A 20,054-nucleotide genomic window follows, 5' to 3' on the forward strand; every position below is an offset into this window, starting at 1 on the left:
ACACAAAACATTAATTTTTAGATATTATATTATATATCAATATTAAAAAAAATGTTGGATGATATCAGGTTTCGACCCTCTTAAATACTAATAGTATAAATTTAGCTAGTTGATAATCAAGTCCAGGTATGTAAAATGATGATGAATGGTATGTTTGTAGGAAAATTTATGTATTTGATACCTTTTTTCTTCTGTTGAGAGGGGGATACCCGTCAAAAAACTCAGAGAAACAAACAATCACAAGTGAGAGACCCGTCTAATTGACGACGCTCCGATCCGGTCTAACTCGATCAACTCCTCCATCTCGCGCGGCGGTCTATCAAGAATGACGATTCCGCCTTGATGCGCCGCCGCCTTGTGAGCTAGCCTGTCCGCAAGTCTATTCTGCTCTCTGTATATGTGAACGTACCTCACCTCGGAGAAAACTGCTGCTTCTCGGTGGCACATGCAGAGGATGTTGTTTGACATGTCCCTCCACCCTTCGCCATTACGAAGACTGTCCAACAGGTTTTTTGAATCGCACTCAAGGACGACGCGTCTGGCTCCATACTCGTGTATATATCATATTATATTTTTATATGTATTTATTTATATATAACTAGAGTTTTATATTTTTTAAGCTAATTTATTATCCTATGCATTTATAGACTGTATTTTGATAAAAATAAAGGGTTAAGTTATTTACCTATTGTCATGAACTTAAAAGAAGCAAATGGTGTGTTTGATTCGCATATGAGAATCGAAATCAGAATCAGAAAGAATATCAAATATTTGATAATGTCGTAATGGTAATGAGTTTTGGTGAAAGTATTTTGCATATTTGGTAGTATGGTGGAATGAAAATTATTAGACTGAGAATGAATAATGAAATGAAATCCTTTTATTAGGAAATGAGTTTTTAATGTTACTCCAAATTTTGTACTTTTAAAATCAATAAAATTTCTTTTGCTTCTCATATATGATAAAATGATGACTCATGAATTTTCCAAACCTTCGAAAGTACATAGATATTGTTGACCTCCTAGTCTTTGAGCTGTGTCTCTTGGTGTTAAGCTGCAAAAGTTGCTTTATTTTGTTGGAAAAAGTGTCAAATTGGCTTCCTAAGTCGATCGGATAGTGCAATTGAGTCCCCTAACTAAAAAAATGTCCATTCAGATCCCCTAAACCTGTTAAATTGTTTAATTAAGTCCAAAGTGACTTGTTTAACAGGTTAAATCTTCACATGGTTGACACATGTCATTTTAAAATATATTTTTTTGTTTTTTGTTTTTTTTAATGATTTATTTATTTATTAAAATATATATTATATATATAAAAAATAAAATAAATAAATAAATAAAACACAGCCACTTAATCAACTTTGTGCGTTTTCAAAAATAAAAAACAGCTTTGTTTTTGTTTTTTTTTTTTAAATTTTAATTTATTTTTTTATATGTAATATATATTTTAATAAATAAATAAATCATTTAAAAAAAAACCAAAAAAAAAAATTTAAAGTGACACGTGTCAATTGAAGCATGTGCTCCATCTCAACTAAAAGCTTAAGCTGATAGTTGAATTGCACATTAATGACTATATGCTCACAGTGTCAACAATGTGAAGATTTAACCTGTTAAACAAGTCACCTTGGACTTAATTGAACAATTTTACAGGTTTAGGGGATTTCAATGGAGTTTTTTTTAATTAGGGAAACCAATTGCACTATCCGGTCAACTTAGGGGGCCAATTTGACACTTTTCCCTATTTTGTTAGATTAGCATTTGCTTGTTGTTCATGTATTTTACTTGCGGGAAAATAATGGTAATATCTATGTATGATAACTGTAGTTCCATAATCTATAATAATTACTCGTACTATTTACTTAGGGATAAGAAATCACATCAGAAACAAGAGATGCATACAATTTTTGGCTAATCAAGACTTGAGATACATTGTGAATCAACTACAATCAACATAAACTACGCCCAATGATGAAGTTTCTCTAATTACATTAACTCTCCTTTTTTCTGGGCTCTACCAAATTAAAGAGCAAACAAAATTTTCCTCAAAAGACCAATTGTTTGATGCAATTCTAGGATGAGGCTTCACTTCTAAGCTTCAAACTGTTTGCCTTCAAAGGTCTGCCCATAATTCCAGTTCTTGGGAGCAACATTGTAAGATGTCAGGGTCACACGATCGCTGCTAGTTATCTCGAACGATAATGGTTGACTCCTCAAGTTTGCATTTATGTGCCAATTTTGGCCCCAATTCCTACCCATTGGAAGCCATCCTGTTCTTGAACCCTTAATTTTCACTGCAATTATATCGCCAGTTCCGGCAACATTTCTGATTAGCACTGAGATAAATATCCCTGCACCACTAACAGTGAACCTCACTCCTCCTTCCTTCCTGCACTTTATTCTGTTTGAAATCAACAAAAAACTTATATGATTTACATTCTGTCCAAAAAGGTTTGTGACATGAGAATAACATATATTACTGCATAGATACAATTGAAGCATGTGTTCTAACTCAACTAAAAACTTAAACTGATAGTTGGATTGAACATTAATGGTTATATACTGGTGTTACAAAAGCCATTAATGACATCCAAGCATGCATCTAGTTCATCAAAGCTAATAACAGAGTGATTGCAGAAATACAGTAAGAACATTAGAACAATAGTAAATTGAAACGACGGAAAACGAACCTGCGATACTGAATGGGCATATTGGAAGCTTTCCAGATGGCAATTTTCTCGAAGGCTTCAATGGGGAGCACGAAATGGGCATTGGGAGGGTTACAGTGGCCGCCGCCGTCGGGCTCGAAGCCGTAGTTGGGAGCGCAGAAATTGGTAGCGGTTACAATGATGGAAGTGCCGGGAATGCACCACCGGAGATCCTCCACGCACCTGACCTCGAAGCACGCGCCGCAGATCTGACCCCTCTCGAACAGAACCGTGCTCAGCCCCGCCGTGGCCTTCCCGTACCCGCTCTGCTCCAAATCCCCATACCCGCAGGCCCCGCCCACCGCGTCCCGGGGATCCGCAGGGGCGTAGTAGGTGGCGCGCGCCGGCCGCCACTCCGATTGCAAGGACGCCGCCGCCGCGGAGGAGGTCGGCGACCAGCCGTCGTGGGAAAAAACCAACGACGTCTTAGAAAAGAGTGTTAACGCAAGGAGATACAGTAATAAAAGTACAGTACTATCCGGCATACTCGAAGCTAGCATTAGCAGTATCTATAGGTGAGAGTGGTTATCTTCAACCTCAGTTCTCTGCAACTCTGCTATGGTGCTGCGGTCAATGGGAGAAGCCTAGAAGCTATAACCGGTTTGCTTTTCGCAGAAGCCGATGAAAATGGAGTCGTTTCAGAAAAGCAAACGGATTGATGATGATTGTTACTACTTTTGTAGCCTAGAACAGTTAAAAAGTAAGCAAATCACGCGGTTGTGGGGTACATTAAACCAAACCCTAGGGCTCCAGCAGGGCCCAATCATTGAATTCAAATTCAAATATTCAAAGGAAAGTATGATAATATGATATTCGATTTAGTCTGAAACAGAGAACAATCTGAAGAAATGCAGAGAATATGAATTATGAAGAAAAACACTAAATCATTCCAAATCGGAGCAATCCAAAGCGGTTTTGATCTTCTGAACGGTGGAGCTAATGAGGGCGTGCACGGTGGCCACGCAGTCCATGTTGACCTGCTTTGAGAGAGAGCCGTTGCTTATCAATATCTGGAACGCCACGGTCAACAGGGACCCACCTTGTCCCTTTTTACTGCTCGACGTTGAGCTTCTCTTTTCCAGACGACCGTCGCCGCTGATCACAAACCCCGACGGGAGCATCGGAAATTTGATCGGATCATCGCCGTTCATGGTGGCGGTGATGACCGGGAGGTCCATCGGAGCGTACACCACATGACCTTCCAACGAGTTAACGCAGTTCTCTTGCAGCATCAGCATGCTGCTTTCTTTCGAAACATAAGGCTGCAAATTTATGTTAGTAAAAATTGAAGAATGTGCTCCATCTCAACTAAAAAACACAAAGATTGTGATCTACCTGAATAATGGAGACACAGTTTCCGGGATGATTTCCGGTAGGGATGCGGGCGACCTCGGTGACGGGGTAGCCATTAGAAAGAACGTCCCAGTGAGCTCTTAACTGATCATCTCTGAAGAAATTGAAGAGATGGTCCAAGGGAAGAGGAAGCCAGAGAGACGAAGCAGCGCAGACGATCAATGCGTCTGCAGATTGGGCTGTTTCGCCGGCGCTTTTGCGAATCGAAATCCTGACGCCGCTATTGTTCATCTCCGACGATTGAGGGAAATCTACTCTTTCACCCATGTTCAGTACCTCGCAGAAGCTCTTCACCATCCTCTGTGATAACTGCATCACGCTCCTCCTTCCTTGAGGCTCATTAATCACTGCATGCATGCCCACCAGTCCACCACCAAACAATTCAAAATTTTTAGTGTCACTATTTGAGGGTAAGCACAGATAAATCACTGTGTCGGGTATTGTGACCTTAGTTGACACGTAAATTAGTCTAAATTATTCATAGTTGATTGACTGTCTCAAATCAAGAAGGTCAATAAGTTACTTCCAATAACTTGTATCCTTCCAATGACTAAGTCAATAGTCTGGCCGCCATAACTACCAAGCAGGCAAATAGGTTACTCCCCATAACCAGCTTAGTTGACATGAGTAGCACTGCACTCTTGTCCCTTAAAAGGTCCAGAGTTTGAATCCCCTCTGGTATGAAAAAATCAATATGATCAACACTTTGCCCCTTAATTGGGCTTACCAGGTGCGAACGGAGATTAGTCTGAGTATGGTACGGACTTAAAGTGCCTCCTACAATTATGGTCTGCCACCTCTGTGGTCACTTATAACCTTCTGATTACTAAGTCAATTCACTGTCTGACCGATTTAGCTGGATTGGTCCCCTAATATTACACATATGATCTATACATTATATTATTATATGCTCAACATATATACCTCCTTCAAGTTCATGTTTAGCGGTAGGTGCACCCCTTAATCCCATGGAGAATGCATAACGTTCACACATTCTTTGAAGTGTAACGATCCATCGGTTCGCTCCATAGGCTTGACTGCCGCAGATTAAATCTCTATACAGGCGATGAGTTTGTGCTTTATCATCCACTTGAACATGTTCAATCCATGTAACCTACAAAAACATTTATATATATATCAAATCAGATCACCATTATGTGTTCCCAAAATATATATATATATATATATATATATATATATATATATATATATATATATATATATATATATATATAGATGCAGAAGGAACCTTGGATTTGCCATTATGCAGATCTTGAATCAAGCATCCAGAGGGAAGCCTCCAGGAGTAAGATGGAGCAAAACCCTCGTTCTCTTTGAAGCAATCATATGAAACATGAACCATTAACCATGCGCTTGAATCCAGTTGTCGGCAATAACGTAAGAAAATGAAGTCTCGAGGCGCCACCATCGGTGATAGAATGTGCATTTTCTCATACATCTGTCACAGCAGCATAGTTTTATAATTTGAAACAGAAGCTGGCATAAACAACTCAGTTGGTCACTGGGGAAGAATAATTTGAAATAGAAGAAGTTATGCAATTTCCGACCACCTGAAAGTGATCATAAATTAAGTCGAAAGCAAAAAGTGGTCGGAAATAGCAACAAAAGTTTTTTCCGTATACCAAAAATGACTTTGGACTTAATTTAAGATCACTTTCAGGTGGTCGGAAATTCCATAATTTCCGGCAGTGATATATTTAATTTACCAATTGTAAGGAGCCTCCTAGCATTCCAGAATCAAGAACTTCAATGACCCTAGCCGTTGCCACAATTGTTGGGAAGGAATCCATCCATTTACTCTACACAATCAAATTAAACTTCAAAATACAGTTTCCAGTTGAAAATGAGCTCTGAAGATGGACGGAAAGAGGTCGGAATAAGATAAGTAACGAACTTAACTGGATCAAGACACATGTCGATGAGTTCAGCCGGGTTGGCGGCGACAACGCCGGAATCCTTGGATGATTCCGTCCTAGTACTGACGCTTCTCAGGTAATTCACCTTGGGGAAAACTCTGTCGTAGGTTTCGCGATGGAGAACTAATCGCCCCTCTTCGGGGGTTCGTATCCACAGGGGTTCATCCGCTTGCAGAAGCTCAATAACCTCTTCCATGGCGGCCGCCATTGTTTCAATCATCACGCTTTTCTCCATCTCTTGCACTCCTCCACCCAGCGTCAACGGCTGCGATGAAACCACCGCCGGATTATTGTTATTATTCCGAGGAATAATATTCCGGTGGACGTTCTCCATCTGATCAACGGGAGGTGATGAGCCGTCGCCGCCTAATAACCCTCCGGCCAGCAGGTAGTTGCTTTCTTCATGCAAAACTCCACTACAAGGTGGCGCCACCACCATGGATCTTCCCATCAGATTGGAAATCATTGCTGATAATCTCTCGTGCTAAAAACATTAAACTTCCAAATCAAAAACTAAAAACAAAAGATTCTCAATCAAAGTGTTGAAAAGAAAATGAATTGAATTGAAGAACCTCTTCCTTGAGCTGTGCATTCTCCATTCTCAGAATTTGCAGACCGCGTTTTCTCTCTTCTTCTCCGAGACCAGGACCGTCGCAGTTTAGGCAGACGACGTTCTTCAGCGCCTCCCTCATCGCCAGATTCTCACAGTGAATTCTTTCATTTTCTGTTCGAAGTGCACTGTTATCTGCCCTCTCACCCTGAGCCTGCATTATATTCAAACATATATTGAATTTCCATTTTTTTAAAAAGAAAACATGAATTTATAAGTGTTAACGGGCGGGTCCTGTTTTACCGCTCTTACTTTCTTTCTTAGTTTGTCTCAAAATATTGTCTCCAAAATTCAACATCATCATCATTCTATAATCTATATTTCCCAATTTAGGGTTATAAGTTTTGCATTCTTTGTATTATATTTTCAAAAGTGAGAAAAGTGAGAGGTATAATTGGGTAAAGCAATATTTATTTTAGTTTCCTAAAAAGTGTGTAAAAAGTAAATGTGACAACCAAATCGGGATAAAATGAGTAATACATAAAAGCGCAAATATTAATTTTGGTCCCATGAGTATTAGTAAAATGACAGTTTTGGTCCATATGTTTAATTCCTACCAATTTTTATCCACGACTATTGTTTTAGTGCCAAAATTCATCACGTCGGTCACTCCTTCATTTAAGACATGTCGAAATAAGAAATTATTAAGGATATTTTCGTCATTTTCAAATTAAGATACCAATTTGAGCATGAATAAATGGATTTAATCCCTAAGACCAATCCCAATTCGCAGTTCCCCTTCTCAAATTAAGGTAGGATGATGATGAGAACTACGAATTGGGTTCGATTTTAGGGCTTAAACCCTTTATTCATACTCAAATTAGGATCTTAAGTTGAAAAGGATGAAAATACCTTTAAAATTTAGATTTCGGCATGGTTTAAACGGAGGGGTGACAGTCGTGATGAATTTTGGCAGTAAAATAATAATCGTAGATAAAAATTGGTACTAAAACAATAGTTGTGGATAAAAATTGATAGAGATTAAACATGTGAACTAAAATTGTCATTTTATATTAATACTTGTAGGACCAAAATTGATATTTACTCTTAAATATTTAGTAGAGACAAGTATGATATATACCTTTGTTTGTGTCCTTTTGTTTTGGAACCAAAATTTGATCTGCTTAGGCTCCAATCCTAGTTCCCTACTCAGTTGTCGTCGCTGGTTCTCATCTGGATGTGGGCAATCCTTGAAAAACCTTCATTCATATCAGCCAATTAATCATATTTTTTAAGAATTAATTAACTAACACAAAATCATCAAAACCAGTAAATGTGAAATTAATCATATCAAATTAGATTAATAGATTGCTATAATTTTTTTTATATTAATTAATTACAGTTAATAACAAGCACTCATCTCAATAAATCAAACAAAAACCTATGTAGACAAAGACCATACAACGCAAGCATACTGGACATTAATTTTAATTAGTTAGTCAGGACTTGATCCAACCCCTAATCTTAAAATCAATAATGGCACAATGCCCCTAAAGGTCTGAATATTTTTCTCGTAATTAATCATTTTTTTGTCAAATTTAACCAATTTGCTATCAATTTCAAATAATTCTAGAGCAGAATGAATAGATATGTGTGTAAGCAAGAGACTTATGTTCGATTCAACTTCTATCTCGACATGTTTACATGAATGACTGAAAACAACAACAAAAATGAGAGTAAAATGAACAAATATGTGTAAACATATAAGAACTTATGTTCGATTAAACTCGTACATCTATCAGTCAATTTTTTGCAAAAAGACCAGAATAAGAGTAAAATCATACCCTTCGAGTTGCTGAATTTGTTGGGACGTATGGCGATGATAATGCTTCTTGCCTCTTCTAGAGCTGGAACTATCCTGATCATTATCATCTCCAGATCCATTTCCTCTGTACCCAGAATCCATCTCTTTCACTCAAAGGATACCAATTCAATCAAGCAAAGCAAAACTATGATCTTTTCTTTAATTATCAGAGAGAATATAATGATATGATGTTACAAAAGAGTATAAACAACGTAACAACAATAAGGCCAGGGGATAGAAGAAAATAGAATTCAGTGTATATAAGTCATATTTCACCAAGGATGCAGGCTTCTTAAATGAATTTTGATCTGTGGATTTCATGGGATCATTTGGTAAAGATTTATAGTAATTGGCTTCATGTTTTTTTGGTAATCATAGTTGGTGTGTAACAGTTGGAGATTATTGTAAATAAAATGCGGGATATCAAGAAGAATCACGGGTTTGATTCATAGACAAAATAATAATAATTCAAGCGGGATGGAACAAGTTAGCTATCTCTAAATTCCGGATTCAAACATCGTACATGAAATAGCAGATGTTGTCAAAGTTTCTTCCGTAATATATAGCTCGACTCCTTACAAAAATAATACATGAATTAATAAACAAATTAATTAATCTTAAACTCTTAACTCTTCTTTTTATATAAAGTTTCAAATAAAATTAATAGCATTGGACTACAAGATTCTTAATAATGATTAATTATTTAATTAGATGGAGAGATACAAATTCATAATTTCTGTCGAAATATTTTATTTAAAAAATTAATTGCATTAAGCAATCGCATTGGCGGCATAGCTTTGCATTATTACTCTCCTTTCCTAATTAGGCAGTGGAAATTCAAGATCTATTCATATCTGATCTTTTAGGAATTTATTAGTATTTTCCTTAACCATATAGGCAATATATTCATTTTTAGATAATTTGCATTTAATTTGTTCTTTTATAATGTTATACCTTATATAATTATGTCTTTTAAAAGTTTAATTTGGTATCATAATTGATACTTAAAATGGTCATTGACTATATCGTAATTTTCAAATTAATCCCCAACTATTAATTCTCTCAAAATGATTCCTCGACTATAACAAAAATTTACTCGTTTTAATCTTTTGTTATTTACACTGAGGATTAAATTGAATAAAAAAATTTCATAGTTAATGAATTATTTTAAGTGAATTGGTAGTCAATGACTATTTTGAGAATTATGACATAGTCGATAAGTCGATAAACTATTTTAGATATTATCTCTTGATATTATTCCACCAAAGTCGCCTTCTAGGTGAGAGTTACATTTAATTCTTGTAATTATATTGGTGATAATTAACACATTTGTCGATTATATTATAATATAAGATAATACAATTTATACTTATTGTTTTTAGAAAAATAAATAATAATTATATACATTATACAAAAATAGAAATGTGTGGTTGCATTCTTATAAATTACAATTAATGTTGACAGGTTTAGTCAACTTATGCAAATTATTTTGTGGGCTCATGTCTAAAAATACACAAATTACATACTGAATGTTTACAATTTTATCTACTAAATATTCACAATTTATATACTAAATATTCACAATACAAATTGTAAACATTCAGTATATAAATTGTGTATTTTGAACTTAGATCTACCTTGCAAGGTGAATTCCGATCCATAATATAACTGATGGTCAACCTACAAATGGACCAGTGGTGTATTACTTTTTTTTTGTATGTAATGGATTAACAGGATTACATTTGTTAATATTTAATTAATAAAAGTAGTTGTTTACAATCACCAATTTTATTGTTTTAGTGATTGAAAATAATCCAAGTACAAATTTCTATAGCAAAGGCATAACATTACAAACGTACATTAAGATTCAAATACGAGTACAATATGAAAAATACAATTTATATGTGTATTTTTTTCTGGAATATTAAGAGTTTATTAAATAAAATTAGTTCTTTAATGCGCTTTGCGTGAATGGAATAATGCCTAATAATTATTTTTAAATAAGTATTTTAAACTATATCAATGCAATATTATATCGGATGTTCATGCATAGGTAAATAAATATTGAATTTGTTTATTTAAATTGGTAATTTAAAGTATATAAATTCAAGATAATATATGAAAGGTTGATTATATTATCACTAAAATAAATGTTTGCAACTTTGTAATAATGCTAGTCTAAATATTTAGTCTAAAAACAATAGTATGAATAAAAACTACTTTTGGTTTAAATTTCTCTAATTCTTCTTAGTTCTCTTTTGGGTAGCATTGTCATTGTCTTCATCTTCAGTACATGTCCTCTTTTTTTTTTTTTTTTTTTTTTTTTTTTTTTTTTTTATTGGTAGTGTGTCATGTGCAATTGGGTTACTGGTGGTAGCATAGATGGATTCATCATGCAATGAGATTATGGTGTAGGAAGTTTTAGATTTGTAGTTAGGTTGCACAGGTTTGACAATGATGTAAGAACAATTTCGTCCGATAAAAAAAGTAATAGTATAATATTTGTAAAAGTAATGTACAATTGTACCATTATAAAAATACATACAAAAAATACTAATACTATAACGACCTAAGTCATACCAATAATGCAAAAATATAATTGAAATATTAAGTTTTGTTCTAATCTAAATAATTAGAAGAAGATTAATTAAATGAAAAAAAAAAACTTAACCTAAATTTGTTTTTTTTTTTAAATGCATAAAAATCAAATGATTTTAAAAGTTATTGATTTATAATCTTTGATGCTTAACTTTTAATGTTATGTATTTAGTTGGACTAATTATTTGACCAAAATTTATGTTAAATTTTATATTATATATTTATTAAATACATTTTAACATATTCGTAGTATATATATATATATATATATATATATATATATATATAATAGAGGGTAGATAAGAAAAATTATTAAAAAATGTTAAAAACAAAATAATATGAACCATTCATTTTAAGAAACAATACTACAGACATTTTTTTTTTTGTTTCATTTAAGAGCATAATATTATTGACTCTTATTAGAATGGTAGATAATAATTCGTTTCAACATAACTGAGATGAAGTCTCGTCTCTCATATATGGTGATGACAACTCCAAGCTTGAGCAATCGTTATGCTATGGACCGGTGTCCAGCATGCAACGGCACCATTCTCTTCCACTTTTTTTTTTTTTTAAAAATAAATAAATAAATAAAATCAGACCACTTTGTTATAGGAGTATATGTTCATAATTTTATCACTATATATTCATAATTGTAAGTTCATAATGTCAGAGTTCTGTGTTCATAATTGCATAACTGTACATTCATAATTGCATAAATGTACATTCATAATTGCATAACTGTACATTCATAATTCCGTAACTGTAAATTCATAATTTTCGAAACTCTATGTTCACAATTTTAGAGCTCTATGTTCATAAGTTTATCACTATATGTTCATAATTGTAAGTTCCTAATGTCAGAGTTCTGTGTTCATAATTCCATAACTTACATTCATAATTCCATAACTGTACATTCATAATTGCATAACTGTTCATTCATAATTCCATAATTGTACATTCATAATGCCACAAACAAATAACGTCGTTAACAGCGAGACAAAATCAAAATTTTTTTTTAACTAAAAGGCCACGTTTTCCCTTAAAACAATATCGTTTTGGACTCGTGTCCACAATGCATTGTGGACACGAGTCCACAGCATAATTTGTCAAGCTTGAGCATGTCATTTGAAATACATGACAACAAACTTGGACTACCAGATATGGGCCATTAAGTTGGATTTGATATACCAATATTGTTGGGTTGGGTCAGACCATAACCCAATATTTTATCATATGTAAAAGTCGGCAATTTATATCCTGCATCAGGGCGTGCATTGTATTGTGTGCCCTTATGCAAAACGATATCGTTTTAATTTTTTTTTATTGAAATTTCGTTATCCTGTGTTGGCGGTTAATTTTCTTTTAAAAAAATCTCATGTTCAAAAATGTACATAATTGTATACTAGAGTACACAGAATTGTATAACAAAATACACATACTTTTTTTAAAAAGATAATACATATAATCTAACATCTAACATAATACATAATATACATAAACTTTTAACATAATAAACATCAACTCTTAACATAATACACATAAATTTCCTGTATCGGAGGTACATAATTGTATAAAAAAGATGTACATGATTGTATAAAAAATGTACATAATTGTATAAACAAATACATATAATTGTATAAACAAATACACATAATTTATAAACAAATGCACATAATCACGTCAATTCCCTACATAACTTACCAAAACGACGTCGTTTTGGAAGGCGCGGGACACACAGTGCTATGCGCGCCGTGGTACAGAGTACAACGATTGGTAAAAGTCACTTTGAATATAAATAGATTTAATTGTACCTTCTTTTTTTTTTTTCCTAAAAGAGAGATAATTAACCATTAATATCAACAAAGGTTACATTTATAAGAAAAGCCAAAGGGCATAAGTGTCATTCCCCATGACCTGACATAGAAATGGCTTCTCTCACAAGAGCGTTAGTAGCATAATTGATGGTCCCGATTGTAAAGTAAAAGTCTAAAGGGGTAGGGATAGGGAGGAGGGGAGGAGGTGAATAGATTTTTAAAGTTTAAAATTCTTTGCAAATTATCTTAAATGTTGATTGCCAAAGGTCTTGTGGTCGAGCGGCATAACTGTGGATCCTCAAATGAGAGGTCTCAAGTTCAAACCCTAGTGCGGGGATATTGACTCTTTGTGAGTTAGTATGTTTGAACATATACTACATTTTAGGTTATAGTCACAATAGCTTTATTTTTGGTAAATGTAGGGATCCATTATTTTTGGCATTTTGATTTTGATCAAAAGTCAAAATTGTTATTTGGTAATTCAAAAGTTTGGAGCAATGTTTTGCTCCAACCTCTAGCAGCATCTGGGGGTTGACATTTTGGAAAAAGAAAATTCTTTATCCAAAACACCATTCAATTTATAAAAAAAAAAAAAAAAAATACTACATTTACGGGGCGTTTGGTTGGAAGGAGAGAATTACATGGGAAAGGAATTGCAATTCTAGGAGAAATGAATTACTGGGAATAAAATGAGAATTTAAATTTTACTGTTTGATTTACAAAAATATAATTATTGAAAATTTTTTCATTTAAAACGACTTCGTTTTGAGCAAAAATTTATTTAAAAATAAAAATTGACTCTGTCGAGTTTGAGTCTACCGACTAAATGGCATCTAGAAGTGAAATCCCACAGTCTAGGTGCACCTAAAATTGAATATGGCTAGAAAGAGATATAAAAATTAATGTAATTCAGTTTGGATATAAATATTATTTGACTTCCACAACAGAAGAGATTAGCTAGTAGGAATCATAGGATGGTCACTCTTTCGTCCAATTCATCAATTATTTTGTTTCTTCTTTAATTGCGAAGGGCCCATACATATATAAAAAATCTTCTAATTTACAATGATGTCAACCCACTAAAATCTTTGAATATGGGATCAATTATTGTGCCATTTGTGCCTTAGCTTACCCTTTACTTTTCTAATCTTTTACCCAGAGCCACATAATATATATAAGAGTTCTAATATGAATACTCTCAAATTCTACTTCATCAATTATATCTTCTGATGTGGTAAGTATGGATAGGACATTTTTATTTTATGGGTACAGAAAAATTTGTTTACATCTAAACTAGATTTGTAAGAGATTAAACCCAACAAGTGTGACATGAATTTGACGCCGTCACACCGGAAAATTCACGATCGTGAGTTTAATTGGGAAGTGTGTTGGGATATTTAATTGGATTATTGTATTTGTGGTTGTAGTAGCGGAAGCCATTTGGAAGGGGAAGGAGAGAAAAAAAAAAAAAAAAAAAAAACTAGGAGAAATTAGGCTCTGATACCATAATAGATTATGAACTTAACTGATATTATTGATGTAAAACAATCAACTTTAAATAACATACAAGGGAAAGAAGATAGCAAGTAGTTAGCAGGTTGTTGCAACAACTAGTCTAACAGTGTTACATAAAAGGAATGCAACTAGAACTAATCATATACAAAAGATGTCAGCCACAGACATTCTTAGCAAGTAACAGTTGAGGAGTATAATTTGAGAGTACAAATAGTTCATTTGAAACAACATATTCAATTTTCTTATCCGAAACATATACACTTCTGAACTAATGATGACGTAATAAAAATATAAATTTACTTTTTTTTCTTTGCAAATACAAATATAAATTTACTATTAACCATTTATCTACAATTTCTAATATATTCTTCTAAAAAAAAATTATTGCAAAGTCAATGATAAAATACCAAAGATAATAGGTACAAACCCATAACAAATCAACGAGGATTTTCCTTTTCTTATTTGTCTGACAAAAAAATAATAATAATAAAAAATCTTATAGTGATTCAGAAAATACAATGGCTCTATTTGGCAAACCTAGCTAAAAAGTTATAAGCTAGGAGCTGAAAGCTGAAAAGCTATAAGCTCGAAGCTGAAAACGGAAGATCTGTTAAGCTAGCTGTTATGATTAAAGTGTTTGGTAAAATTAGCTTTTTGATAAGCTGATAAATGTAAAAAGACTAAAAAGGACATTTTTATAAAATTTAAATTAGTTTGTTTACATATTAAAAGTTAACATTTTATCTTAAAAAAATAACATTTTGAAATAAAGCTATTAGTATAATCACGATCTAGCATCTCATAATGAAGTAGGAATATTGTTGCAAATCTAATAATAATAATAATAATAATAATAATAATAATAATAATATTATTATTATTATTATTATTATTATTTGCGGTGAAAGTTGCGGATAAAGGAAGAGAGAAAATGGTTTTAATTAAGAATGGTAAATTATGTCATTTCTTTAAAATAATAACAATAAAGATGAAAAAAAAAAGTTAGGAAGCTATGAGCTTATTTTGAAACAGTACCTAAGGTAACGTTCCAAAATAAGCTCTTATTTTAAGCTAGTAGCTTATTTTGCGAACATTACCAAACAAAGCTTATAGCTTATTAGTAGCTTAAAATAATTTATAAGTTCCTAAATAAGCTCTACCAAACAGACCAATATATCATCGCCCCCTCCAATGTCATCACACACATCCACATCAAATGTTTCTCGCAAATGAAGAATTATGAGAATTATCTTCCAAATCTATCATATTAATAATTAATAATATTCATATATTCTGACCACATATCACAACAAGTCAACAAGTCAATTCTATACATAATTGTCCGTACGAACTTAATTTACTGGTTCAGTAAACAGTATTTGGAAGAAGAGATCAATGTTCGAACCTCGTCAAGTGAATAGATTCTTTGTGCACACCGACATTTGGCCATATCTATTGAGTCATTGAGTCAGCATGATTTACATCCTCCCAAAATACTCTGTCCAGTCGAAATGTAGGGACGGGACCCTTCGAATTGAGAATTCAACCTTTGGGAGAAAATCATATCCATAATTGTAACATTTGCCATCAGAAGATTAAGAGAGAATTTTAAATGGCTAGTATTATCACCAACTAACATAGACAATAATATGATGAACATTTTAAGCAACCTAAGGAACATTATCCTAAACATTTTCAATACTATCTCGGTGTGCCACTTCATTCCATCATTCTTTATAGCCAAGCAACCATTAGTTTTTTTGTATTGGATTACAATTTCTAATATATTCGTTGCATGGCTCCACTCAAAACTCATTTATTTTTATTTATATTTTAAGTACCTAAATGAGTTTAAACATAAGGTTTTCTAATCAAAATCAATATGTATGTTATTAATATCAAAAATAAAATGAAAAAAATTTGGAAAAAAAAAACACAACCTTTTAAAAATTAGAAAATAAAAAAATCAAGAAATACTATTTAATACTTTTAAAAAAATTAAACACAAAAGTACACATAACTTTACTTATAACTATGATCATTATTAATTACGAACGTTCAATATTTCTCCACCTACCTACTAAATCATCCATCCACCACTAATTATCTACCAATTCGAATCAACATCGCCTACTGTCATACTGACACCATCACCACAATCACATTCAACGATTCATCATTTTTTTTCTACTCACCGATATCTTCTTATTTAATCATACCACTAGTCCACTACCATACTGCATTTATTATTATCATTACTTACTTTTCTCAAAATGTTGAATTCCCAACATTAAGGGCCACTCATACCCCGGCCTGACATTACTCAGTTTATCAACTATTATACGTCTATCATTATTTATATCTACGTAATCCTACTATAGCCTACTTACTGTCACCAACCACCACCTCTACTATTTGAAACTATATTGTGACTCACTACTTGCATTTATATTTTTAATATACAGAAAAAATAGATTTTAAATATTTTCATATTTTATAAATTCAAAAACGTATAGTTGAAATTTAATATGATTTATAATCTAGCAGCGGTGGATCGGATCCATCCTCCCACTACTCCTCGGCTTCGAAGGAGATCGACGGCACGACTGGATCTATTGCGGTCGACCTCCAGTCCCCCAAGAAACTCCCGATCAAATTGTTGCGCGGTTCTTGGAAGATCTGCGAAGAGTCGGATATTCTGCTCCACCGCCGGCAATTTCACGTCTAACGACCGGCGATCAGCCTCAGGTGCTCCAGGCTTATCACTATCAGATTGATCAGTGTGATCGTAATCAAGGTTCGACACCTCCTGGCGATTTACAATGATTTGTGATCATTCGATCGTAATCAAGGTTCGAAACCGCAGCAAGTACAACCATCCGATCGTCGAACTGTTGGTAGGGGTGGTCTCGGCTCACTCTCACGATCCTTCACCGCTACTCAGGTTGATGACCAGCCTCCGGCGACTGGAACAGAGCATAAACAACCAGCAGATGGCAGTGATACTTTGCTGCAGAAAAACGACGGGTCTGGCATGCGTCTTCCACCGGGCGATCACTCCGTTTTCTAGACAAATCATCGCGAATGGCGATCTGATGTTGCAGAACAACTGCAACGAGAGGTCAACTCTGTTTGCGCGTCAATGAGGCGGAGAGGATGGCCGGAGCAGATCGTCGATTCGAAGACCGCCGCCGGCCGCTTTCCGCCAAGCCTCTCCCTTGTCTCCGATCTTGACCTGGAGGCATAATTGAAATCCTTGGCGACGAGGAAGGTACGCTATCACCGGATTCCGCCATGTGGAAGAGGTTTCCAGTGTTGGCGAGCGAATCTTCGATCCGAAACTGATAATGGATGTGCAACATCCTAGACAAGAACGGCGCAAGAGATAAACAAAAATCTATTGGGTAGAGCATCATATGCTGATAATCTATTGTTAAAAGAAATAGAGAGACAAGGGAGAAAGGGAGAATCATGTCTTCATTCATCTGTATCCCTTCCATTACACATACAATACATATATATAATACCGAGTAATAATGGCATACATAATGACACATTAATATGTCTGTTACAAACGTTACAAAATAATGGCCACCATTAATATTTATAACACTCCCCCTTGGACATTATTTGTCCATAATCTTGCCTCGTTAAAAACTTGCTAGGAAAACCCTGTGGGAAAAACCTAGACAAGAAAAGAGTACAATAGCAAATATATTCATGCCTCATTAAAAACTTCACTAGGAAAACCACGTGGGAAAAACCTAGTTGAAGAAAAGAGTACATGATATATATAAAAACATATATTGTATTTGGTCGCCTCATTAAAAACCTTAACTTAAGAAAACCCTGTGGGAAATACTTAGTTAAGGGAAAAAGAGTACAACCATAAGCCTTCAGGGCGCAAACCGCATAATCTTCAGGATTTTGGGGTTTGTCCGTTTAAGCAATTATTTTGCAACTTTTCCTCATTGTCATTACTATATCATACTCATGCCTCGTTAAAAACCACACTAGAAAACCCAATGGGAGAAAACTAGTAAGGAAAAGAGTACATGATATTTATGTATTTATGTGTTGCAAATAGTGCGCAATTGTTAGTCTTTTATGACTTAATATTCAGGATTTTACGTTCAATGTTCAATCTTCCGGATTGATTCGAGTAAATGTACTTCCAGTCTCCCCCTGAAGATAACAATCTTCAAGTTCTATATATATTTCAAATTTTGAAGAGATGGATTGGACAAATCTTCTGGATTGTCACTTAGAGTAGTGTACAATAATCTTATGGCTCTTCTAGAGCTAATATAACATTTGTGCAACACAAGTGTTATTGTCCTCATTTTGAACATTTAGGGAAATTCATTGTATAACCAGTTTGGACTTGGCATTGCGGGGATCAAACAAAACAGCCAGTACCCAAGTAGCCTATTAAAACCGTATCATGGTTTCTTACATAAATGTCATGTCTTTGTATCTCGAAGATACCGGAGGATATGTTAATCATTATTCAAGTACTTCATTTGTAGGGGGGGGGGGGGGGGGGGGGGCGGGGGCACTAGATTTTGCTAGCAATTTTATCGCAAATATGTTGGGGTTATGGAACTTCTGGTTCTATAATGGTGCTCCAATGATAATGAAGTAAGGGACTTCGAGTCCAAAAAGGTTCCTTATCTACTTCAAGAGATTATTAGGCAACCTTTAGTTTGATAAAAACATGACACTTATATGCATATAGACATATGAAAAAGCATTTTTAGATGTAGGCTGACTGGTGTATATAAAAAAAACTGTAAAGAAAAACTCGATCTTCAAGTCGAGATAATACTTATAGCTTTCACAAGCTTTTTGTTTCAAAAGTCTCAGTCTTTAAACATGAACTGACATCATCAAGCTCTTTATATCTTTCATTGATGTTTACACCATCAATCTTGACTGAGATAATAAATAATAAATAAGTTCATTATCAACCCTTTATCGAGCACACAATGGTACATATTATTCCTTCAATGAGGATATTAACTCCATTCGTAACCCTTTAAAGAGTAAATAATGACACATAATAATACTTAAATAAATCCTTATTTCGAGAATTATGAATCCATCCAGGATTTCTCAAAATAAATTTAACTGCATATCTAAATTTATTATTCTGCCAATTGTATTATGTTGCGGAACTTAATGCCATTTACCATGGGAAAGTATATTTGATTAAAATCAATTAAGGGTCTCTGCGTGAACCCATAGGCTACAAACTCGCTTTATCACCTCATTATTCTTATTTCTCTTTCATGCACACACCCATATGTAACCTTCAGGGTTAACGCTCAAATGGTGCATTATTATAAAGAGAATTATCCATTTTAGCGAGTTCAGCTATGCCTTAATTGCTCCTTTATACGTTAAATAGTCATGACACTTCCGGTGCCTAACTCTGGATCCAGATTATTATCATATAACGGAGCAATTTGTAATGGCAATTGTGTTGTCGACAACTATAACCTTTTTATAAATGTCTCCCACATTTGTAAAAGTAATGGCAATTTCTAAAACAACCAGATTCTATACATTTCCCAAAGATATTTTGATCTGGTCGTTCCGCATCCCTAGTATTGTGTTTGTTTGGTGCACCTATAAATTGACTAGGGTTTCTCGTCATCTGGACGAGCGTCTTCAGGACTAAAATATTCAATGCTATTTCAAGAGTGACAAT

The 20,054-nt window shown here is 34.0% G+C and overlaps 2 protein-coding genes across 2 annotated transcripts; both read right to left on the reverse strand.

Moving 5' to 3' along the window:
* Positions 1-1,839: 1,839 nt before the first annotated feature.
* LOC109167477 (expansin-A13-like) lies at positions 1,840-3,343 on the reverse strand. The gene is made up of 2 exons (XM_019316483.1): positions 2,690-3,343; positions 1,840-2,400 (listed from the first exon to the last, which is right to left on the reverse strand). The coding sequence occupies exons 1-2, from the start codon at positions 3,205-3,207 to the stop codon at positions 2,091-2,093; spliced, it is 828 nt and encodes a 275-aa protein (XP_019172028.1). The 5' UTR covers positions 3,208-3,343; the 3' UTR covers positions 1,840-2,090.
* Positions 3,344-3,481: 138 nt separating this feature from the next.
* On the reverse strand, positions 3,482-8,513 carry LOC109167499 (homeobox-leucine zipper protein ROC8-like). Its single transcript, XM_019316521.1, has 9 exons — positions 8,392-8,513; positions 7,689-7,806; positions 6,570-6,761; positions 5,981-6,481; positions 5,788-5,880; positions 5,310-5,519; positions 4,985-5,174; positions 4,043-4,407; positions 3,482-3,969 (listed from the first exon to the last, which is right to left on the reverse strand). Exons 1-9 carry the CDS (start codon positions 8,511-8,513, stop codon positions 3,592-3,594), a joined length of 2,169 nt encoding a protein of 722 aa, XP_019172066.1. The 3' UTR covers positions 3,482-3,591.
* Positions 8,514-20,054: the final 11,541 nt, after the last annotated feature.

This window comes from Ipomoea nil, unplaced genomic scaffold (assembly GCF_001879475.1).
Source record: "Ipomoea nil cultivar Tokyo-kokei standard unplaced genomic scaffold, Asagao_1.1 scaffold3169, whole genome shotgun sequence".
NCBI lineage: Eukaryota > Viridiplantae > Streptophyta > Magnoliopsida > Solanales > Convolvulaceae > Ipomoea > Ipomoea nil.